General features: G+C 45.5%; 1 protein-coding gene across 1 annotated transcript in view; it reads left to right on the top strand.

Moving 5' to 3' along the window:
• The window catches only part of LOC137328120 (mucin-2-like), a 101365-nt gene that overhangs the window by 62144 nt on the left and 12491 nt on the right, over positions 1-26730 (top strand). Inside the window, exons 26-38 of the mRNA XM_067994298.1 lie at positions 395-445; positions 951-2243; positions 2400-2803; positions 2917-3335; positions 4548-5159; positions 5430-5688; positions 7117-7296; positions 9181-9707; positions 9897-10236; positions 11407-11777; positions 12399-12633; positions 23001-23175; positions 26476-26723. Coding sequence (XP_067850399.1) covers positions 395-445; positions 951-2243; positions 2400-2803; positions 2917-3335; positions 4548-5159; positions 5430-5688; positions 7117-7296; positions 9181-9707; positions 9897-10236; positions 11407-11777; positions 12399-12633; positions 23001-23175; positions 26476-26723 — 5114 coding nt within the window. The remainder of the gene's footprint in view (positions 1-394; positions 446-950; positions 2244-2399; positions 2804-2916; positions 3336-4547; positions 5160-5429; positions 5689-7116; positions 7297-9180; positions 9708-9896; positions 10237-11406; positions 11778-12398; positions 12634-23000; positions 23176-26475; positions 26724-26730) is intronic.

Here is a 26730-nt window from a genome sequence, read left to right on the forward strand (position 1 = left end):
GCAGATAGATGGCATGTTCTTGAGTATCTGTCAATGTTGCTCTTGGACCAGCCACCTGAAGTGCATGAGAATAGGCTGACTTGTCTCACCTTCTAATTGCCCTCTGCGCCCAGCATGTGCATTGGCACCCTGGTTGTGATCAGGAGATTACCAAGTAGGGAATTAAGAATGGGGCAGGATACATAAGTACCAGTAGTTTGTGGCATAGTCCTCTGTGCCAGCAGGCCGTCAATATACATTTTTATTAAAACAATTCATGGCACTGTATATGATCATAATATAATACATACATTTTTACAACCCCCTTTTTTCAAGTAAGTTTTTGATACTCCATTTGTAATAACACTGACATCATCTGTTCATTTTTGAGACGTGTATTTTGTTTTTTCTTCAGTGATTATGACATCAACTTCGACTGTTCCTACAACCAGCAAAACAATGACCAGTAAGTAACCTAAAAGATCAATAACAATGTGAAACATTTCTAAGGACATTTAAAATGGATCAATCACTGGACACTTGTTAATGCCAAACTGCCTTGAACAGTGTAATTTTATCCCCTGTTTCATGAGGAAACAGAGCTAAAAGCATCAGGAAGCAATTTTATTACAATGATATTATCAAGTGCAAATAACTTAATCCCACATTTCAACACATTTTGTCATTCTATAGTGCATTTAAAAGTAATTAACAAGAGACTTCATGAATATTTTTTTGTGAACAGGGTGCCCCTTTAATAGCAGTGGTTGGTTAAAGAGAGCATTTGCTTATGGATGGATACATTCTCCCTAAATTCTACAGTCCCAGCTTAATGGTAGTGATGACATAAAGTTTTGCATCTGTGTTGATACTTTTCATTAAATATCTTCAGAAGTGAATATAAATATTAGATTTCAATTCCAGTGTAAAACCATTGTATCTGTCACAGGAAGTCTTTTAATTCCCCACAGCTACTTGTGTGATAGTGGAACAATGCGAATGGACCAACTGGATAAGTATAGACAAACCTAACTCTGGTTATGAAGAAGGTGATTTTGAAACATATGATAAAATTAAGAAGCACGGACATGCAATCTGTGATGTTCCAAGCAAGATTGAGTGCAGAGCCGTACATGCACCAGATGTACAACTTGAAGACCTTGAACAAACAGTGTATTGCAATGTCTCCAATGGGCTCATATGCAAAAACAAGGACCAAATTTTCAACAAAAAATGCTACGACTATGAAATACAGGTGCTTTGCTGCGATTTCATATGTCAACCTCCTACAACGACACCTGAACAAACAACTACCACAGCTCAAATTACAACAACGTCCCCTGAACTATCGACTACACCCATCCCCACAACTTCACTCTCACAAAAAACATCTTCACCAATTACAATCCCAAGTGAAGGTCCAACCACTACCACCAGCTCACTGGCAACTCCCACAACAACAGCACTGGGACAGACAAGTACAGTAACAACAACACTCTGCACAACTGAAACAATAGAAAAAACTGAACCAACAATTTCGACGACAACTGCGACACCACCTATTGTCACCTCTACCCCAGTTACAGCAGTACCACCAAGTGAAACCACACCTGAGATTCCAACAACATCCCCACCTTCAACTACATCCACAACTACAAAAACCCCACCAACAACAACCACAACTCCACTCCCACCAACGAGCTCCACAACACCCCATTTAACCACCTCTCCACCTACAACGACATCGACTGGAACCCCTCCAACTACGACCACAACCCCGCCGACAACCACAACTCCACTCCCACCAACGAGCTCCACAACACCCCATTTAACCACCTCTCCACCTGCAACGACATCGACTGGAACCCCTCCAACTACGACCACAACCCCACCTACAACTACAACTCCAATCCCACCACCCGCCTCCACCACGCCACATTCAACCACAACTCCCCATTCAACCACATCCCCACCTACAACTGCATCCACAACCACAAAAACACCGACACCAACAACCACAACTCCACTCCCACCAACTAGCTCCACAACTCCACATTTAACCACATTTCCACCGTCAACTACATCCACGACCACAAAAAACCCTCCAACAACAACCACAACTCCACTCCCACCAACTAGCTCAACAACTCCACATTCAACCACCTCTCCACATTCAACCACATCGACAGGAACCTCTCCAACTACGACTACAACCCCACCTACAACTACAACTCCAATCCCACCACCCACCTCCAACACGCCACATTCAACCAAAACTCCCCATTCAACCACATCTCCACCTTCAACTACATCCACAACCACAAAACGCACTCCAACAACAAGCACAACATCAATCCCACCAACTATCTCCACATCTCCTCATTCAACCACATCTCCAATTTCAACTACATCATCAGGAACCCCTCCAACTACGACCACAACCCCACCTTCAACCACAACGACATCTCCAATCCCACCATCTACCTCCACCACTCCACATTCAACCACCTCTCCGCCTTCAACTACACCCACAACCACAAAAACCCCGCCAACAACAACCACAACTTCCACCCCACCAACTAGAACCACAACTCCACAGTCAACCATACCTCCACCAGCAACTCCATCCACGACCATAGCCCCACCTACAACTGGAAGCCCACCCACCAGCAGTACCACTGCAATAACCACCAGCCCTACAGCAACAAGCAAAGAGAGTTTTACAACTACTATCTGCACAACTGAAACAATAGAAACAACTGAACCAACAATTCCTACGGCAACTGGTACACCACCTATTGTTACCTCTACCCCAGTTACAGCAGTACCACCAAGTGAAACCACACCTGAGATCCCAACCACATCCACACCGTCGACTACATCCACAACCACAAAAACCCCTCCAACAACAACCATAACTCCAATCCCACCAACTAGCTCCACATCTCCACATTCAACCACCTCTCCACCTTCAACGACATCGACAGGAACCCCTCCAACTACGACCACAACCCCACCTACAACTACAACTACAATCTCACCACCCGCCTCCACCACGCCACATTCAACCACAACTCCCCATTCAACCACATCTCCACCTTCAACTACATCCACAACCACAAAAACCCCTCCAACAACAAACACAACTCCAATCCCACCAACCAGCTCCACAACTCCACATTCAACCACATCTCCAATTTCAACTACATCGTCAGGAACCCCTCCAACTACGACCACAACCCCACCTACAACCACGACGACAACTCCAATCCCACCACTTACCTCCACATCTCCACATTCAACCACCTCTCCGCCTTCAACTACATCCACAACCACAAAAACCCCGCCAACAACAAGCACAACTTCAACCCCACCAACTAGAACCACAACACCACAGTCAACCATACCTCCACCATCAACTCCATCGACGACCACAGCCCCACCTACAACTGGAAGCCCACCCACCAGCAGTACCACTGCAATAACCACCAGCCCTACAGCAACAACAACCAAAGAGAGTTTTACTACAACTATCTGCACAACTGAAACAATAGAAACAACTGAACCAACAATTCCTACGGCAGCTGCTACACCACCTATTGTTACCTCTACCCCAGTTACAGCAGTACCACCAAGTGAAACCACACCTGAGATCCCAACCACATCCCCACCTTCAACTACATCCACATCCACAAAAACCTCTCCAACAACAACCACAACTCCAATCCCACCAACTAGCTCAACATCTCCACATTCAACCACCTCTTCACCTTCAACAACATCGACCGGAACCCCTCCAACTACGACTACAACCCCACCTACAACTACAACTCCAATCCCACCACCCACCTCCACCAGGCCACATTCAACCACAACTCCCCATTCAACCACATCTCCACCTTCAACGACATCCACAACCACAAAACGCACTCCAACAACAAGCACAACATCAACCCCACCAACTATCTCCACATCTCCTCGTTCAACCACATCTCCAATTTCAACTACATCATCAGGAACCCCTCCAACTACGACCACAACCCCACCCACAACGACTACAACAACTCCAATCCCACCAACTAAAACCACAACTCCACAGTCAACCACCTCTCCGCCTTCAACTACATCCACAACCACAAAAGCCCCGCCAACAACGACAACTTCAACCCCACCAACTAAAACTACAACGCCACGATCAACCATACGTCCACCATCAACTTCATCCACGACCACAGCCCCACCTGCAACTAGAAGCCTACCCACCAGCAGTACCACTGCAATAACCACTAGCCCTACAGCAATAACAACCAAAGAGAGTTTTACAACTACTATCCGCACAACTGAAACAATAGAAACAACTGAACCAACAATTTCTACGGGAACTGCTACACCACCTATTGTTACCTCTACCCCAGTTACAGCAGTACCACCAAGTAAAACCACACCTGAGATCTCAACCACATCCCCACCGACAATGACATCCACAACCACAAAAACCCCTCCAACAACAACCACAACTCCACTCCCACCAACGAGCTCCACATCTCCACATTCAACCACATCGACAGGAACCCCTCCAACTACGACCACAACCCTTCCGACAACTACAACTCCAATCCAACCACCCGCCTCCACCAGGCCACATTCAACCACATCTTCTCCACCTTCAACGACATCCACAACCACAAAAACCCCTCCAACAACAACAACTCCAATCCCAACAACGAGCTCCACATCTCCACATTCAACCACATCTCCACCTTCAACTGCATCCACAACAACAAAGCACACTCCAACAACAATCACAACATCAATCCCACCAACTATATCCACAACTCCACATTCAACCACATCTCCAATGTCAACTACATCGTCAGGAACCCCTCCAACTACGACCACATCCCCACCTTCAACCACGACGACAACTCCAATCCCACCACCGACCTCCACTACTCCACATTCAACCACCTCTCCGCCATCAACTACATCCACAACCACAAAAACCCCGCCAACAACAACTACAACTTCAACACCACCAACAAGAAGCACAACTCCACGGTCAACCATACGTCCACCATCAACTCCATCCACGACCACAGCCCCACCTACAACTGGAGGCCCACCCACCAGCAGCACCACTGCAATAACCACCAGCCCTACAGCAATAACAACCAAAGAGAGTTTTACAACTACTATCTGCACAACTGAAACAATAGAAACAACTGAACCAACAATTTCTACGGCAACTGGTATACCACCTATTGTTACCTCTACCCCAGTTACAGCAGTACCACCAAGTAAAACCACACCTGAGATCTCAACCACATCCCCACCTACAACTACATCCACAACCACAAAAAACCCTCCAACAACAACCATAACTCCACTCCCACCAACCAGCTCCACAACTCCACATTCAACCACCTCTCCACCTTCAACGACATCGACAGGAACCCCTCCAACGACGACCACAACCCCACCTACAACTACAACTCCAATCCCACCACCCGCCTCCACCACGCCACATTCAACCACAACTCCACATTCAACCACATCTCCACCTTCAACGACATCCACAACCACAAAGCACACTCCAACAACAACCACGACATCAACCCCACCAACTATCTCCACAACTCCACATTCAACCACATCTCCAATTTCAACGACATCGCCTGGAACCCCTCCAACTACGACCGCAACCCCACCGTCAACCACGACGACAACTCCAATCCCACCACCTCCCTCCACTACTCCACATTCAACCACCTCTCCGCCTTCAACTACATCCACAACCACAAAAACCCCGCCAACAAAAGCCACAATTTCAACCCCACCAACTAGAACCACAACTCCACAGTCAACCATACCTCCACCATCAACTCCATCCACGACCACAGCCCCACCTACAACTGGAAGCCCACCCAGCAACAGTACTACGGCAATAACCACCAGCCCCATAGCAATAACAACCAAAGAGAGTTTTACAACTACTGTCTGCACAACTGAAACAATAAAAACAACTGAACCAACAATTCCGACGGCAGCTGCTACACCACCTATTGTTACCTCTACCCCAGTTACAGCAGTACCACCAAGTGAAACCACACCTGAGATCTCAACGACATCCCCACCTACAACTACATCCACAACCACAAAAACCCCTCCAACAACAACCACAACTCCACTCCCACCAACCAGCTCCACAACTCCACATTCAACCACCTCTCCACCTTCAACCACCTCTCCACCTTCAACCACAACTCCACCTTCAACCACCTCTCCACCTTCAACTGCATCCACAACCACAAAGCACACTCCAACAACAAGCACAACATCAATCCCACCAACTATCTCCACCACTCCACATTCAACCACATCTCCAATTTCAACTACATCGTCAGGAACCCCTCCAACTATGACCACATCCCCACCTTCAACCATGACGACAACTCCAATCCCACCACCTCCCTCCACTACTCCACATTCAACCACCTCTCCGCCGTCAACTACATCCACAGCCACAAAAACCCTGACAACAACAACGACAACTTCAACCCCACCAACTAGAATCACAACTCCACGGTCAACCATACGTCCACCATCAACTTCATCCACGACCACAGCCCCACCTACAACTAGAAGCCCACCCACCAGCAGTACCACTGCAATAACCACTAGCCCTACAGCAATAACAACCAAAGAGAGTTTTACAACTACTATCCGCACAACTGAAACAATAGAAACAACTGAACCAACAATTTCTACGGCAACTGCTACACCACCTATTCTTACCTCTACCCCAGTTACAGCAGTACCACCAAGTGAAACCACACCTGAGATCTCAACCACATCCCCACCTACAACTACATCCACAACCACAAAAACCCCTCCAACAACAACCACAACTTCTATCCCACCAACTAGCTCCACAACTCCACATTCAACCACATCTCCAATTTCAACGACATCATCAGGAACCCCTCCAACTATGACCACAACCCCACCGACAACCACAACGACAACTCCAATCCCACCACCTACCTCCACTACTCCACATTCAACCACCTCTCCGCCTTCAACTACATCCACAACCACAAAAACCCCTCCAACAACAACATCAATCCCACCAACTAGCTCCACAACTCCACCTTCAACCACATCTCCAATTTCAACGACATCGCCTGGAACCCCTCCAACTACGACCACATCCCCACCGTCAACCACGACGACAACTCCTATCCCACCACTTCCCTCGACTTCTCCACATTCAACCACCTCTCCGCCTTCAACTACATCTACAACCACAAAAACCCCGTCAACAACAACCACAACTTCAACCCCACCAACTAGAACCACAACTCCACAGTCAACCATACGTCCACCATCAACTCCATCCACGACCACAGCCCCACCTACAACTAGAAGCCCACCCACCAGCAGTACCACTGCAATAACCACTAGCCCTACAGCAATAACAACCAAAGAGAGTTTTACAACTACTATCCGCACAACTGAAACAATAGAAACAACTGAACCAACAATTTCTACGGCAACTGCTACACCACCTATTCTTACCTCTACCCCAGTTACAGCAGTACCACCAAGTGAAACCACACCTGAGATCTCAACCACATCCCCACCTACAACTACATCCACATCCACAAAAACCCCTCCAACAACAACCACAACTCCAATCCCACCAACTAGCTCCACATCTCCACATTCAACCACATCTCCACATTCAACCACCTCTCCACCTTCAACGACATCGACAGGAACCCCTCCAACTACGACCACAACCCCAACGACAACCACAACGACATCTCCAATCCCACCACCTACCTCCACTACTCCACATTCAACCACCTCTCCGCCTTCAACTACATCCACAACCACAAAAACCCCTCCAACAACAACATCAATCCCACCAACTAGCTCCACAACTCCACCTTCAACCACATCTCCAATTTCAACGACATCGCCTGGAACCCCTCCAACTACGACCACATCCCCACCGTCAACCACGACGACAACTCCTATCCCACCACTTCCCTCGACTTCTCCACATTCAACCACCTCTCCGCCTTCAACTACATCTACAACCACAAAAACCCCGTCAACAACAACCACAACTTCAACCCCACCAACTAGAACCACAACTCCACAGTCAACCATACGTCCACCATCAACTCCATCCACGACCACAGCCCCACCTACAACTGGAAGCCCACCCACCAGCAGCACCACTGCAATAACCACCAGCCCTACAGCAATAACAACCAAAGAGAGTTTTACAACTACTATCTGCACAACTGAAACAATAGAAACAACTGAACCAACAATTCCTACGGCAGCTGCTACACCACCTATTCTTACCTCTACCCCAGTTACAGCAGTACCACCAAGTGAAACCACACCTGAGATCCCAACGACATCCCCACCTTCAACTACATCCACATCCACAAAAACCCCTCCAACAACAACCACAACTCCAATTCCACCTACTAGCACCACAACTCCACATTCAACCACATCTACCCATTCAACCATATCTCCACCTCCAACTGCATCCACAACCACAAAGCACACTCCAACAACAAGCACAACATCAATCCCACCAACTATCTCCACAACTCCACATTCAACCACATCTCCAATTTCAACTACATCGTCAGGAACCCCTCCAACTACGACCACATCCCCACCTTCAACCACGACGACAACTCCAATCCCACCACCTCCCTCCACTACTCCACATTCAACCACCTCTCCGCCTTCAACTACATCTACAACCACAAAAACCCCGTCAACAACAACCACAACTTCAACCCCACCAACTAGAACCACAACTCCACAGTCAACCATACGTCCACCATCAACTCCATCCACGACCACAGCCCCACCTACAACTGGAAGCCCACCCACCAGCAGCACCACTGCAATAACCACCAGCCCTACAGCAATAACAACCAAAGAGAGTTTTACAACTACTATCTGCACAACTGAAACAATAGAAACAACTGAACCAACAATTCCTACGGCAGCTGCTACACCACCTATTCTTACCTCTACCCCAGTTACAGCAGTACCACCAAGTGAAACCACACCTGAGATCCCAACCACATCCCCACCTTCAACTACATCCACAACTACAAAAACCCCTCCAACAACAACCACAACTCCAATTCCACCTGCTAGCTCCACAACTCCACATTCAACCAAAACTCCCCATTCAACCACCTCTCCACCTCCAACTGCATCCACAACCACAAAGCACACTCTAACAACAAGCACAACATCAATCTCACCAACTATCTCCACAACTCCACATTCAACCACATCTCCAATGTCAACTACATCGTCAGGAACCCCTCCAACTATGACCACATCCCCACCTTCAACCACGACGACAACTCCAATCCCACCATCTACCTCCACTACTCCACATTCAACCAAAACTCCCCATTCAACCACATCTCTACCTTCAACTACATCCACAACCACAAAAACCCCTCCAACAACAACCACAACTCCACTCCCACCAACTATCTCCACAACTCCACATTCAACCACATCTCCAATTTCAACGACATCATCAGGAACCCCTTCAACTACGACCACAACCCCAACGACAACCACAACGACAACTCCAATCCCACCACCTCCCTCCACTACTCCACATTCAACCACATCTCCACCTTCAACCAGATCCACAACCACAAAACGCACTCCAACAACAACCACGACATCAATCCCACCAACTATCTCCACAACTCCACATTCAACCACATCTCCACCTTCAACTACATCCACAACCACAAAAACCCCTCCAACAACAACCACAACTTCTATCCCACCAACTAGCTCCACAACTCCACATTCAACCACATCTCCAATTTCAACGACATCATCAGGAACCCCTCCAACTATGACCACAACCCCACCGACAACCACAACGACAACTCCAATCCCACCACCTACCTCCACTACTCCACATTCAACCACCTCTCCGCCTTCAACTACATCCACAACCACAAAAACCCCTCCAACAACAACATCAATCCCACCAACTATCTCCACAACTCCACCTTCAACCACATCTCCAATTTCAACGACATCGCCTGGAACCCCTCCAACTACGACCACATCCCCACCGTCAACCACGACGACAACTCCTATCCCACCACTTCCCTCGACTTCTCCACATTCAACCACCTCTCCGCCTTCAACTACATCTACAACCACAAAAATCCCGTCAACAACAACCACAACTTCAACCCCACCAACTAGAACCACAACTCCACAGTCAACCATACGTCCACCATCAACTCCATCCACGACCACAGCCCCACCTACAACTGGAAGCCCACCCACCAGCAGCACCACTGCAATAACCACCAGCCCGACAGCAATAACAACCAAAGAGAGTTTTACAACTACTATCTGCACAACTGAAACAATAGAAACAACTGAACCAACAATTCCTACGGCAGCTGCTACACCACCTATTGTTACCTCTACCCCAGTTACAGCAGTACCACCAAGTGAAACCACACCTGAGATCCCAACGACATCCCCACCTACAACTACATCCACAACCACAAAAACCCCTCCAACAACAACCACAACTCCAATTCCACCTACTAGCACCACAACTCCACATTCAACCAAAACTCCCCATTCAACCACATCTCCACCTCCAACTGCATCCACAACCACAAAGCACACTCCAACAACAAGCACAACGTCAATCCCACCAACTATCTCCACAACTCCACATTCAACCACATCTCCAATTTCAACTACATCGTCAGGAACCCCTCCAACTATGACCACATCCCCACCTTCAACCACGACGACAACTCCAATCCCACCACCTCCCTCCACTACTCCACATTCAACCACCTCTCCGCCTTCAACTACATCCACAACCACAAAAACCCCTCCAACAACAAGCACAACTCCAATCCCACCAACTAGCTCCACAACTCCACATTCAACCACATCTCCAATTTCAACGACATCGCCTGGAACCCCTCCAACTACGACCACAACCCCACCGACAACCACAACTCCAATCCCACCACCCGCCTCCACCACGCCACATTCAACCACAACTCCCCATTCAACCACATCTCCACCTTCAACGACATCCACAACCACAAAAACCCCTCCAACAACAACCACAACTTCTATCCCACCAACTATCTCCACAACTCCACATTCAACCACCTCTCCACCTTCAACGACATCGTCAGGAACCCCTCCAACTACGACCACAACCCCACCGACAACCACAACGACAACTCTAATCCCACCACCCGCCTCCACATCTCCACATTCAACCACCTCTCCGCCTTCAACTACATCCACAACCACAAAAACCCCTCCAACAACAACAACAGCTTCAATCCCACCAACTAGCTCCACAACTCCACATTCAACCACCTCTCCACCTTCAACCACATCTCCACCTTCAACGACATCGCCTGGAACCCCTCCAACTACGACCACATCCCCACCGTCAACCACGACAACAACTCCAATCCCACCACCTCCCTCCACTTCTCCACATTCAACCACCTCTCCGCCTTCAACAACATCTACAACCACAAAAACCCCGCCAACAACAGCCACAACTTCAACCCCACCAACAAGAACCACAACTCCACGGTCAACCATACGTCCACCATCAACTCCATCCACGACCACAGCCCCACCTACAACTGGAAGCCTACCCACCAGCAGCACCACTGCAATAACCACCAGCCCTACAGCAATAACAACCAAAGAGAGTTTTACAACTACTATCTGCACAACTGAAACAATAGAAACAACTGAACCAACAATTCCTACGGCAACTGCTACACCACCTATTGTTACCTCTACCCCAGTTACAGCAGTACCACCAAGTGAAACCACACCTGAGATCGCAACCACATCCCCACCTTCAACTACATCCACAACCACAAAAACCCCTCCAACAACAACCACAACTCCAATTCCACCTGCTAGCTCCACAACTCCACATTCAACCAAAACTCCCCATTCAACCACCTCTCCACCTCCAACTGCATCCACAACCACAAAGCACACTCCAACAACAAGCACAACATCAATCTCACCAACTATCTCCACAACGCCACATTCAACCACATCTCCAATTTCAACTACATCGTCAGGAACCCCTCCAACTATGACCACATCCCCACCTTCAACCACGACGACAACTCCAATCCCACCATCTACCTCCACTACTCCACATTCAACCAAAACTCCCCATTCAACCACATCTCTACCTTCAACTACATCCACAACCACAAAAACCCCTCCAACAACAACCACAACTCCACTCCCACCAACTAGCTCCACAACTCCACATTCAACCACATCTCCAATTTCAACTACATCATCAGGAACCCCTTCAACTACGACCACAACCCCAACGACAACTCCAATCCCACCACCTCCCTCCACTACTCCACATTCAACCACCTCTCCGCCTTCAACTACATCCACAACCACAAAAACCCCTCCAACAACAACCACAACTCCAATCCCACCAACTATCTCCACAACTCCACATTCAACCACATCTCCAATTTCAACGACATCGCCTGGAACCCCTCCAACTACGACCACAACCCCACCGTCAACAACGACAACAACTCCAATCCCACCACCTCCCTCCACTTCTCCACATTCAACCACCTCTCCGCCTTCAACTACATCCACAACCACAAAAACCCCGCCAACAACAGCCACAACTTCAACCCCACCAACTAGAACCACAACTCCACAGTCAACCATACGTCCACCATCAACTCCATCCACGACCACAGCCCCACCTATAACTAGAAGCCTACCCACCAGCAGTACCACTGCAATAACCACCAGCCCTACAGCAATAACAACCAAAGAGAGTTTTACAACTACTATCTGCACAACTGAAACAATAGAAACAACTGAACCAACAATTCCTATGGCAACTGCTACACCACCTATTGTTACCTCTACCCCAGTTACAGCAGTACCACCAAGTGAAACTACACCTGAGATCTCAACCACATTCCCACCTACAACGACATCCACAACTACAAAAACCCCTCCAACAACAACCACAACTCCAATCCCACCAACTCGCTCCACATCTCCACATTCAACCACCTCTCCACCTTCAACGACATCAACAGGAACCCCTCCAACTACGACCACAACCCCACCTACAACTACAACTCCAAGCTCACCACCCATCTCCACCACGCCACATTCAACCACAACTCCCCATTCAACCACATCTCCACCTTCAACTACATCCACAACCACAAAAACCCCTCCAACAACAACCACAACTCCAATCCCACCAACTAGCTCCTCAACTCCACATTCAACCACATCTCCAATTTCAACGACATCGTCAGGAACCCCTCCAACTACGACCACAACCCCACCTACAACTACAACTCCTATCCCACCACCTCCCTCCACTACTCCACATTCAACCACCTCTCCGCCTTCAACTACATCCACAACCACAAAAACCCCGCCAACAACAGCCACAACTTCAACCCCACCAACTAGAACCACAACTCCACAGTCAACCATACCTCCACCATCAACTCCATCCACGACCACAGCCCCACCTACAACTGGAAGCCCACCCAGCAGCAGTACTACGGCAATAACCACCAGCCCTATAGCAATAACAACCAAAGAGAGTTTTACAACTACTGTCTGCACAACTGAAACAATAGAAACAACTGAACCAACAATTCCGACGGCAGCTGCTACACCACCTATTGTTACCTCTACCCCAGTTACAGCAGTACCACCAAGTAAAACCACACCTGAGATCTTAACGACATCCCCACCTACAACTACATCCACAACCACAAAAACCCCTCCAACAACAACCACAACTCCACTCCCACCAACTAGCTCCACAACTCCACATTCAACCACCTCTCCACCTTCAACTGCATCCACAACCACAAAGCACACTCCAACAACAAGCACAACATCAATCCCACCAACTATCTCCACATCTCCACATTCAACCACATCTCCAATTTCAACTACATCGTCAGGAACCCCTCCAACTATAACCACAACCCCACCTACAACTACAACTCCACTCTCACCACCCATCTCCACCACACCACATTCAACCACCTCTCCGCTGTCAACTACATCCACAACCACAAAAACCCCACCAACAACAACGACAACTTCAACCCCACCAACTAGAACCACAACTCCACCGTCAACCATACGTCCACCATCAACTTCATCCACGACCACCGCCCCACCTACAACTGGAAGCCCATCCACCAGCAGTACCACTGCAATAACCACTAGCCCTACAGCAATAACAACCAAAGAGAGTTTTACAACTACTATCTGCACAACTGAAACAATAGAAACAACTGAACCAACAATTTCTACGGCAACTGCTACACCACCTATTCTTACCTCTACCCCAGTTACAGCAGTACCACCAAGTAAAACCACACCTGAGATCTCAACCACATCCCCACCTACAACTACATCCACAACCACAAAAACCCCTCCAACAACAACCACAACTCCAATCCCACCAACTAGCTCCACATCTCCACATTCAACCACCTCTTCACCTTCAACGACATCGACCGGAACCCCTCCAACTACGACGACAACCCCACCTACAACTACAACTCCAATCTCACCACCCGCCTCCACCACGCCACATTCAACCACAACTCCCCATTCAACTACATCTCCACCTTCAACTACATTCACAACCACAAAAACTCCTCCAACAACAACTTCAACCCCATCAACCATCCCCGCAACTGCAACCCCATCAACTATCCCCACAACTCTACATTCAAGCACCACTCCACCATCAACTGCACCGACAGGAACCCCTCCAACTACGACCACAACCCCACCTACAACTAGAAGTCCACCCACCAGCCGTACCACTGCAGCATCCGCAAGCCCTACAGCAACAACAACCAGAGAGAGTGTTACAACAACTACTATCTGCACAACTGAAACAACGGAAACAACTAAACCAACAATTCCTCTGTCATCTGCTACACCACTTATTACTACCTCCACACCAGTTGCAACATTACCATCAAGTACACCAATAACACCATCCATTAGTACAATCACACGTCCCCCAACAACCACCACAACTCCACCTTCAACCACAACTACATCCCTTCGTCCACCTCCAATTACAACAACAACACCCACAACTACAACCGCAATTACACCTTCAGCTACGACCACAACCCCACCTTCAAGTACACCTACCACCACAACCAGAACAGTGTCTACAAATACTGCACCTCTGACATTGCCTACTACCCACACTAGCACTTTGAAATCGTCTACGACTGTTCCTCCTGCTGAGAGAATCACCGTAAATGCATCTTCCACCACTGCCACTGAATGGAGTACAACTGCTGCAGTCACTGTTTTGGTAACCAGATCTTCGTCCACAAGTGCTATATCTGCAACTACAATCAAGAGTCCTTCAACGTTTTCTCAACCAACACCTACTGCTTTCACAGTGCATTCTACCGTTTCTCCTACCACACGCTATTCATCTTCTGTCACCGAATGTTTCTGCATTGTGAATGGGACAGTGTATTCCCCAGGTAATCTACTTATGTTTTTTGTTCACAATGACAGGAAGGCCATTGTTGTGTTCTATGGGAGAAACCAGTTGTTTCTTAAATACCATTTGCAACACCATTCATATTAAACTATTTGCAACACTATTCACATTTGTTACACCGTTCACATTTAACAATTTGAAAACTGATCCCATCAGTTATGCCTCTAGTAGCTTTAGAAAGATGTTAGATTTACTCATCTACTTATTCAGTGTTGCAGATAGTTATTTATTGATGCAGATACTTTTCACTAACATGAGTGATTTAACAAATTGTTTGGGGAAATTGTTAAATGTGAATGGTGCAACAAATGATTTAAATGTGAATAGTGTTGCGAATAGTTTAATATGAATGGTGTTGCAAATAGTTTAATGTGAATAGCATAACAACAAATTTAACGCGAATGGTGAAGGATTCCACATTAATTGTGGTGAAAGTGGTAAAGTATGAATGATTTTGGAAATTGTTTATGACAATTTGGAAAGAGAGAGAGAGAGGGAGAGATAAACAGGAAAGAGAGGAACAGAAAAAAGTGAGTTAAGCAGAAAGCACAGCAAGAGAAAAGTACAATAGTGAAGCAGAGAGAGAAGGCAAGAAAGAGAGATGAGAGAGGAAAATGAGAGGAGCAAAGGAGAAACAGGAAAGGAGACATCATAGTATGATTGTAGGTACAGCATAGGAGGAGGCCATTTGACCCATTGTGCCTATGCCTGCTCTTTGAAAGAGCTATCCAAATTAGTCCCCTTCTCCTGCCCTTTTTAATTCGTTCATGGGATGTGGGCATCGCTGGCGAGACCAGCATTTATTGCCCATCCCTAATTGCCCTTGAGAAGGTGGTGGTGAGCACCAGTGGTAAACCGCTGCAGTCCGTGTGGTGACAGTTCTCCCACAGTGCTGTTACATAGGAACATAGGAACAGGAGTAGGCCATTCAGCCCCTCGTGCCTGCTCCGCCATTTGATAAGATCATGGCTGATCTGTGATCTAACTCCAGATACCTGCCTTTGGCCCATATCCCTTAATACCTTTGGTTGCCAAAAATCTATCTATCTCAGATTTATAGGAAGGGAGTTCCAGGATTTTGACCCAGCGACGATGAAGGAACGGCGATATATTTCCAAGTCGGGATGGTGTGTGACTTGGAGGGGAACGTGCAGGTGGTGTTGTTCCCATGTGCCTGCTGCCCTTGTCCTTCTTGGTAGTAGAGGTCGAGGGTTTGGGAGGTGCTGTCGAAGAAGCCTTGGCGAGTTGCTGCAGTGCATCCTGTGGATGGTACACTCTGCAGCTACAGTGCGCCGGTGGTGAAGGGAGTGAATGTTTAGGGTGGTGGATGGGATGCTAATCAAGCGGCTGCTTTGTCCTGGATGGTGTCGAGCTTCTTGAGTGTTGTTGGAGCTGCACTCATCCAGGCAAGTGGAGAGTATTCCATCACACTCCTGCCTTGTGCCTTGTAGATGGTGGAAAGGCTTTGGGGAGTCAGGAGGTGAGTCATTCGCTGCAGAATACCCAGCCTCTGACCTGCTCTTGTAGCCACAGTATTTATGTGGCTGGTCCAGTTAAGTTTCTGGTCAATGGTGACCCCCAGGATGTTGATGGTAGGGGATTCGGTGATGGTAATGCTGTTGAATGTCAAGGGGAGGTGGTTAGACTCTCTCTTGTTGGAGATGGTCATTGCCTGGCACTTGTCTGGTGTGAATGTTAATTGCCACTTATCAGTCCAAGCCTGGATTTTGTCCAGGTCTTGCTGCATGCGGGCACGGACTGCTTCATTATCTGAGGGGTTGCGAATGCAACTGAACATTGTGCAATCACCAGCGAACATCCCCATTTCTGACCTTATGATGGAGGGAAGGTCATTGATGAAGCAACTGAAGATAGTTGGGCCTAGGACACTGCCCTGAGGAACTCCTGCAGCACTCAGCGGCTGAGACGATTGGCCTCCAACAACCACTGCCATCTTCCTTTGTGCTAGGTATGACTCCAGCCACTGGAGAGTTTTCCCCCTGATTCCCATTAACTTCAATTTTACTAGGGCTCCTTGGTGCCACTCTCGGTCAAATGCTGCCTTGATGTCAAGGGCAGTCACTCTCACCTCACCTCTGGAATTCAGCTCTTTTGTCCATGTTTGGACCAAGGCTGCAATGAGGTCTGGAGCCGAATGATCCTGATGGAACCCAAACTGAGCATCAGTGAGCAGATTATTGGTGAGTAAGTGCTGCTTGATAGCACTGTCGACGACACCTTCCATCACTTTGCTGATGATTGAGAGTAGACTGATGGGGCGGTAATTGGCCGGATTGGATTTGTCCTGCTTTTTGTGAACAGGACATACTGGGCAATTTTCCACATTGTCGGGTAGATGCCAGTGTTGTAGCTGTACTGGAACAGTTTGGCTAGAGGCGCGGCTAGTTCTGGAGCACAATTCTTCAGCACTACAGCCGGGATGCTGTCGGGGCCCATAGCCTTTGCTGTACCCAGTGCACTCAGCCGTTTCTTGATTTCACGTGGAGTGAATTGAATTGGCTGAAGACTGGCTTCTGTGATGGTGGGGATATCGAGAGGAGGCCGAGTTGGATCATCCACTAGGCACTTCTGACTGAAGATGGTTGCAAACATTTCAGCCTTGTCTTTTGCACTCACATGCTGGACTCTGCCATAATTGAGGATGGGGATGTTTACAGAGCCTCCTCCTCACGTTAGTTGTTTAATTGTCCACCATCACTCACGAAGGATGTGGCAGGACTGCAGAGCTTTGATCTGATCCATTGGTTGTGGAATTGCTTAGCTCTGTCTATAGCATGTTGCTTCCGCTGTTTAGCATGCATGTAATCCTGAGCTGTAGCTTCACCAGGTTGGCACCTCATTTTTAGGTATGCCTGGTGCTGCTCCTGGCATGCTCTTCTGCACTCTTCATTGAACCAGGGTTGATCCCCTGCCTTGTTGGTAATGGTCCCTAATCAGTCCCACCCTTCCTTCGACTGCCCTTTTACTATATATATGTTTATAAAAGACTTGGGGTTCCCTTTTATTTTAGTCCCTAATCTATTCTCATATTCTCTCTTTGCCCCTCATTCCATTTTTTTAGATCTCATGTGTACTTTCTATATTCAGCCTGGTTCTCTACTGTGTTATAAACCTTCCATTCGCCATAAGCCTCCATTTTCAGTTTCATTTTAATCTCTATATCTTTAGTCATCCAGGGAGCTGTAGCTTTGGATGCCCTTCCTTTCTCCCTCGTAGGAATGTGTCTACTCTGTACCCGAACCAACTCTTCCCATTGTTCAACTGCTGTTTTGCCTACCAATTTTTGATTCCAATCCAACTGGGCAAGATCCCTTTTAACTCACTGAAATTTGCCTTCCTCCAGTTAAGTATTGGGGGTAGAAATTAGTCGGGCAGTGGCGGTGAACGGGCGGTATTGGATCAGCCGCCCGCCATACTCCCCGCCTGATATTCAGCTCCACTGACTTCAGTGTAAAGCGGGGCGTATATCAAGCGGCCTATGTGATACCACCCGTTTTGCGCCACCGCCCAAGAAAATATTTCAAAACAAAAATGAAATGGTGAATTTTCCTTTGTTCACATTTTTAGGTGCAACTATATATAACTACACTGACGAAGCTGGCTTTTGCATTTTTGCAAAATGCAATGACACTTGTAAGATTGAAAAACATATCTGGCCTTGTGGAAGCACAACACCTGCATCTACAAATGTACCTCCAAGTAGTGCCAGCTATACAACAACAGTTCCAAGTGTATCAGGTTGTCCGGATTTTGATCCTCCAAGAGATGCAAGTATATGTTACATTATACAGTCACACATCTTTGGCAACAAGACAATGCAATGAGCAATCAATCACCACAACTGCATACAGTTCAAGCTCTGCACATTTGGCATGTTTGATGGCTGAGATAATGTGACATTAATGACACAATATTGTGTTAATTATGTTACATGATTGATTACACTCTGTGAAATCAAATCAGTTATGCCACATATTAGTTAACATACCTGGTCTGTGACAATGTTGGGTTGGATACCTCCAACTGAGCTACTTGATGGAGCACTATGGAACACAGGAACATCGGACCAGAAGTAGGCCATTTAGCCCCTCGAGCCTGTTCCACCATTCAATGAGATCATGGCTGATCTTTGACCTAACTCTATCTACCCGCCTTAACCCCGTATCCCTTAATAACTTTGGTTAACAAATATCTATCAATCTCAGATTTAAAATTAACAATTCAGCTAGCATCAACTGCCGTTTGCGGAAGAGAGTTCCAAACTTCTACCACACTTTGTTAAAATTGGATCGCCAAATGATGAGGGATAGAATATTAGATCCCGGTCTTTAGTTGCTTCCAAGCCTTTATTCACAGAGATTCCCCTCACACATACTCCACACCCTAGATAAGCTCTACTATAAAAAAGATACAACAGTGTCCCCAATTGATACCCACCACCTGAATACAATTAACACTAATTGATATAAATCATATTATATCAATTATATAACATCATATATATTGCATGTAGAAATGTTTCCTAACTTTACTCCTGAAAGTTCTGGCTCTAATTTTTAGGCCACGGCCCCTAGTCCCCAGCCAGCGGAAATAGTTTTTCTCTATCTACCCTATCAGTTCCCCTTAATATCTTGAAAACTTTGATTAAATCATCCCTTAATCTTCTGAATTCCAGGGAATACAATTCTAGTTTGTGTAATCTGTCCTCGTAATTTAACCCTTGGAGTCCAGGTCTCATTCTAGTAAATCTACACTATACTCCCTCCAAGGCCAATATATCCTTCCTAAGGTGAGGTGCCCAGAACTGAACACAGTACTCCAGACATGGTCTAACCAGGGCTTTGTATAGCATAGCTAACTTCCACCCCTTGTATTCTCGGCCTTATTGATTATTTTCTGTACCTGTCCATGACATTTTAATGATCGATGTACATGGACCCCTAAGTCTCTTTGGACCTTCACTGTTTCAAGCTTTTCACCATTTAGAAAGTACTCTGATCTATCCTTTTTAGGTCTAAAGTGGATGACCTCACACTTGCCTACTTTGAAATCCATTTGCCACAGTTTTGCCCATTCACTTAATCTATTAACATCTCTCTGTAATTTTATGCTTCCATCTACACTTACAATGCTGCCTTTCTTTGTGTCATCGGCAAACTTGGATATGTGGCTCTCTATCCCATCATCTAAGTCGTTAATAAATACAGTGAATAGTTGAGGCCCCAACACAGATCCCTGTGAGACACCACTAGTCACATCCTGCCAATTTGCATACCTGCCCGTTATCCCTACTCTCTGTCTCTTGATGCTCAGCCAATTACCTAACCAGGTCAATAAATTTCCCTCAATTCCATGAGCTTTGACTTTAGCTAACAGTCTCTTATGAGGGACTTTATCGAATGCCTTCTGGAAGGCCATATAAACAACATCCATAGACATTCCCCTGTCCACTACTTTCGTCACCTCTTCAAAAAATTCAATCAGGATCGTCAGGCATGACCTACCCTTTATTAATCCATGCTAACTCTCCCTGATCAGTTGAAAATTTTCAAGGTTTTCAGTCACTCTATGTTTAATTACAGACTCTCGTAATTTCTCGACAACAGATGTCAGGCTAACTGGTCAATAATTGCCTGGTTTCCCTCTCTCACCTTTCTTAAATAGCGGAGTAACGTGTGCAATTTTCCAACCAAAGTGTCCTGAATCGAGTGAACTTTGGAAGATTATAATTAGGGCATCTGCAATGTGCTCACCTACTTCCTTTAAAACCCTGGAATGGAAACCATCTGTTCCTGGGGATTTGTCAATCTTCAGTGCCATTATTTTCTTCATTACTGTTAATTTGCTTAGGTTAATTATGGTGAGTCCCCATCCCTGATTCAAAATTAATTTCCTTGGGGTGTCTGGCATGCTACCTTTTTCCTCTACTGTAAATACTGATGCAAAGTAATTACTTAACATGTCTGCCATTTCCTTACTTTCATTTACAATATCATCATTATCAGTTTTTAAGGGCCCACATTGCTCTTGACCACCCTCTTTTTCCTAATATAATTGTAAAAAAAATTTGTGTTGATTTTGATATCCCTTGCAAGTTTCTTTTCGTAGTCCCTTTTTGTAGCTCTAACTATCTGTTTTGTCTCCCTTTACTGTACTTTGTGTCTTTCCCAGTCGCCAGGATCTGTGCTATTTTTTGCATTTCTGTATGCTTTTTTGTATGCTTTTTCTTTTAGTTTTATGTTGTCCCTTACCTCTCCATGGCTTTTTTGTTGGCAAGTAGAGCTATTGCCCCTTAGGGGTATAAACTCGTTCTGTCTCACGTTAAATTATTTTTTGAACACCTCCCATCGATTTTCTGTCGTTTTACCCATTAACAGATTTGACCAGTTAACTGTGGACAGTCTCTGTCTCATCCTGTTGAAGTTGGCCTTACCTAAATTTAGAATCTTAATAGCTGCTATGGGTTTCTCCCTTTCAAACACAACGTTGAACTCGATCATATCATGATCACTATTAGATAAATGTTCACACACAGTTAGGCTGTTAACTAAATCTGACTCATCACTCGTTATTAAATCTAATATGGCCTGCCCCCTTGTTGGTTCTAGGACAAATTCTAGGTTCAGGAAGCTGTCCTGAACACACTCAAGAAATTTGCTACCTTTCTGACACGAGCTCGACTGCTTATCCCAATTTATATGAAAGTTAAAATCCCCCATTAAAACCACTTTGTCTTTGATACACACTTGTCTAACCTCTGCATGTACACATTCTGCCACTTCATAGCTGCTGCCAGGGGGCCTATACACAACTCCCACAACAGTCTTAAATCCTTTTCTATTTCTTAATTCTACCCATAAAGTCTCCACTGCCTGCAGTAGTAAAATCTCAATAGAGAGAAAAAACTGTCAAGACTGGTGCTGTCCATCTCCCCTCACCACCAGAAAAAGTACATCCTTGGCACAAGGGTGTCAGTGTAGCATTGGTAATGGTAAGACATCTGTGGTGAGTGGAGGATCTCTGTGAATCAGACCATTCTGCCCATTCAGCTTAAGTTGTGAAGGTGGTAGTTGAACATTAGCAGTAACCATCCCATAAAAACAGGACGCATTATAAATACAATCATAATGCAAACTAAACATTTTATGAGGTCAGGACCAACTAATGCAGCAGGGATAATGAACACCAATGATAAATTAACCAGCAATAGGTGACAACACATACTCTCTAATAATAAATGCTTAAATATAATTTGATAATTACTGTATTGATTTCATGCCCACATGTTCTAGAAATCTCTAAAATATTTTTCTGTTCATTGCAGCATAATGAGACATGGCAGTTCTGTGGCTGTTTGATGGCGAAATGTATAAAAGAAAATATTGTTTCTGTAACACCTGTGGTGTGTCCCACCGTTGGACCTATCGAATGTGTCAATGGCCGTCCACCTGTCAAAGTGCATGATAAAAATGGTTGTTGCTACCATTACGAATGTGACTGTAAGTACATCCGAACTGGAAGACAAGAATTTTTTTTTTATAAAGTCTATTTTTATTGACTGTTTTTACATAGTTCCTGTTATTCCAAATTGTGAAATTTCTCTTCCTTCTGTCTGTCATTGTAAAATATTTTGCATGCAATACTTGAAGTAACAATACTGAATATGTTAAGTGTGTTTTGACTGTTATAATGTTAGTACTACCAATATTTTGCTTGATTCAGAATTTTTTTGTGCAAAATCATCATGCTATCATCTAATATTTAATGGGACTGATTATGTTTTATGAGGTCAGCATGCTAAACATGCACAATGCACTGTTTAAGAAGAATTTCAAATTCCCATATCTGTTTATGTCATATCTTCTTTATTCTCACACTGAGGCCGATTTTCAACTTGGGCGGATCGTGCTGGACCAGCACTCACATGCAGTTTGCAGGTCGGAAGGAATGGAAAATTTAGTGGCTCCACCGTGGTGCTCAGCTATGTTCAATGATAAAGGGGACGGGGGGGGAGGCATTAAGTCTGCGATGGTGGGAGGCAAGAAGGGGTCGGCAATGGGCAGAAAGATTTTTGTGGCGCCAAGAGAAGCATTCATGTGCCTTCTGGTCCCATGAGAATCTGTATAAAAAAAACCCATAAATGTATTTTGTTCTTTTAGATTAACTCCCTCACTCACACACCATTTCCTGTTCCTAGATGGAGAAAGCATGCAATCAAGCTACTGCCGGATGTCAGCCAAAAGTGATTTATATCCCAGAACCCAAAGTTATAGAAATTTTGGTTTAACTGATACTCTAATATTCTGGCTTTGCAGCAACCTGCTGTGTTCCCTTTAAGGGCTGCTAGTTAGGCTGCTCAATGCCTAGTACTAAAGGATGGAGCATGCGTGGTGCACACTCTGCTCATTGGTATAACAAAATTGCATTGGGGTCCTATAACCTGTATAGGACACCAATTTGCATACTATAAGTAGGGGGAGCCCCTAAAATAGGCAGCCATCTGGCCAGTCCATGTGAAGACCCCAACAAAATTGCCAATGGGCAGATCGGCAGTGGGAACAGGTTGTAAGTTCAGCCCCATGATTTTCAGAGTGTAATCACACCGTTCCTGTCCAAAAAAGGGACGCAAATCTCTCCCACTTTCTCCTTAAGAGGAACTAACATTTCTGTTTGGAACCTGTCCTGATGGTGCAGCATGATGCCCAAGAGTGATTGTGTGAGTTCTCTCTCTTTCTCAATGTGGTGAGCTCTCAATTTTATTTGAGGAATTTTCTCCTGTTCCACCTTCCCCTGTCTCTATGCTATTCCTCATTCTAGTATAAGAGGGTAGTTGAATAAGCAGCTCACAGGCCTCTGACCCAATGCTGTTCTGAAGTCAGCTGCTAGGAAGTACTTATGGGGGACCCTAAGATGACTCTCCCTCTGATTCCCCATTCCTCCTTATGGATTTTTCCATGATGCCTATCGGTGTGACATGATTGGAAATTTGGTGTTTTGGGGATCCTACATCCCGCTGTCCTTTGGCACTGTACTTCCATCTGACGAGCTCCCACTCTCATCTAGGCAATGGCAGGGCAGGCAGGGAAGAATATTGGAGTATCAGTTAATCCAAAATTTCTATAACTTTGAGTTCTGGGATATAAATCACTTTTGGCTGACATCCGGCAATAGCTTGATTGCGTGCTTTCTCCATCTAGGAACAGGAAATGGTGTGTGAATGAGGGAGTTAATCCAAAAGAACAAAATAAATTATTTCAGGGTGGCTTGATGCATGGTATTAGGTTCATGCCAATAAACCTTTATATTCTGAATTCACTCCCATTGTGGGACCATCTGGCACCAGGTGAATCACCTACAGGCAATAAGCGCGTCAAAGGACAATCTTCACCCTAGGCGCTCTCTTAATACCTCCTTGTAGCCGATTACAGAGCAGCAATATAAGAGTCCTGGAACCGTTGCCTTCGCACCATCTCAGCCAGAGATAGTTTGTTGCACGGAGAATAAGACAGTAATGGAGAAAGTAAGATAAATTGCTAGGGATCCCTCGTTGACAAATTGGGCAAATGTATCAAGTGCAGCTGTATTTTTTCACAGTTCTGTTAATTTTCCTTTTTTGTTTTAATCTTAACAGCATGAAATGTTGCTGATGGCCATTTTCTGCTGGGGGAATTCATTCAGTTGGATTTTGTCACCATCAGTACCAGAAACCTGATCAATCAGAGCTCACTTATCCTTCCTAAACAGCCACTTAGAGAAAGAAAAAAAAGACAGACTTGCATTTATATAGTGCCTTTCATGACCTCAGGATGTCCCAAAGTGCTTTACAACCAATGAAGTACTTTTGAATTGCAGTCACTGTTGAAAAGTAGGGAAATGCAGTAGCCAAATTGTGAACAGCAAGGATCCACAAACAGCAATGTGGTAATGACCATATACTCTGTTTTAGTGATGTTAGTTGAGGGATAAATATTGGCCAGGATACCAGGGAGAACTCCCCTGTTCTTCTTCGAAATGGTGCCATGGGATCTTTCATGTCCACCTGAGAGAGTATTACTATTCTAGTAATGGCCAAGGCTGTTAGCCCAGCTATGTAGAAAGGGAAGCGACAGAAAATTAAGCAGTGTTAAATTTCTGAAACCCAGTTCTTGGCTTATCTATATCTCTGCATTTGAACAAAAGGTTTACTTGGTAATACAACTAACTCTTATCATCTTCTCGCTGTATCCATAGGATTTACATCACACATTACTCTCATCCACTTCCTCATCTCCATATTCATTCTGAAAGGGATCATTATATGATTCTCTTGTTAATGCTAATAATAAATAATACCTCATTTGTATAGAGGTAAATTCAGCAATCCTGTGCTCCCTGTGGAAATGCACAATCGGTACTAGTGTTGCAGCCCTAATGGTGACCCATGCTTCTTTCGAGAGTGGCTACTCGCTCAAAGTACAGGATCGGTGAATTCAACCAAGAGTGCCTTATTATACCAAAATGTCACAAAGTGCTTGGCACAAATAATTATTTTTCATTGTAATGACTAATACGTCAGTATTAACTATTGTTACATCTATTCATTTTCTGTATCTAATTTTATTGTGGGAAAATTACTCTGGTTGCTATGTGTAACAGTTTGAGTCACTACTTTGAAGAAATAATAAAAAAGGTGAGGGAATATCTGAAATATATCAAAAGTTGAGTTGATTTTATAAGTTATGCTACTTTCTTTAGAAGAGACTATTTCTATGTTATTACTGAGATTAAATTGACATTAATGAAATTCAACCTCCGCACAGGCTCTTGCAATGGATGGGGAGGCTCACATTTTGTTACATTTGATGGGCAATATTACACCCACGAAGGAAATTGCACCTACATGCTCGTGGAAGAAATAAGAACATCACGTAACAATTTTGGTATTTACATTGACAACTACCACTGTGATGCACAAGACAAAGTCTCCTGTCCACGTGCTATTATAGTGAAATTTGAAAAACTGGACATACAGATTACAAATATTGCTGCAAATGGAATTCAGAATCTGGTAACTA

The sequence above is a fragment of the Heptranchias perlo genome, chromosome 12 (genome assembly GCF_035084215.1).
Source record: "Heptranchias perlo isolate sHepPer1 chromosome 12, sHepPer1.hap1, whole genome shotgun sequence".
Lineage (NCBI taxonomy): Eukaryota > Metazoa > Chordata > Chondrichthyes > Hexanchiformes > Hexanchidae > Heptranchias > Heptranchias perlo.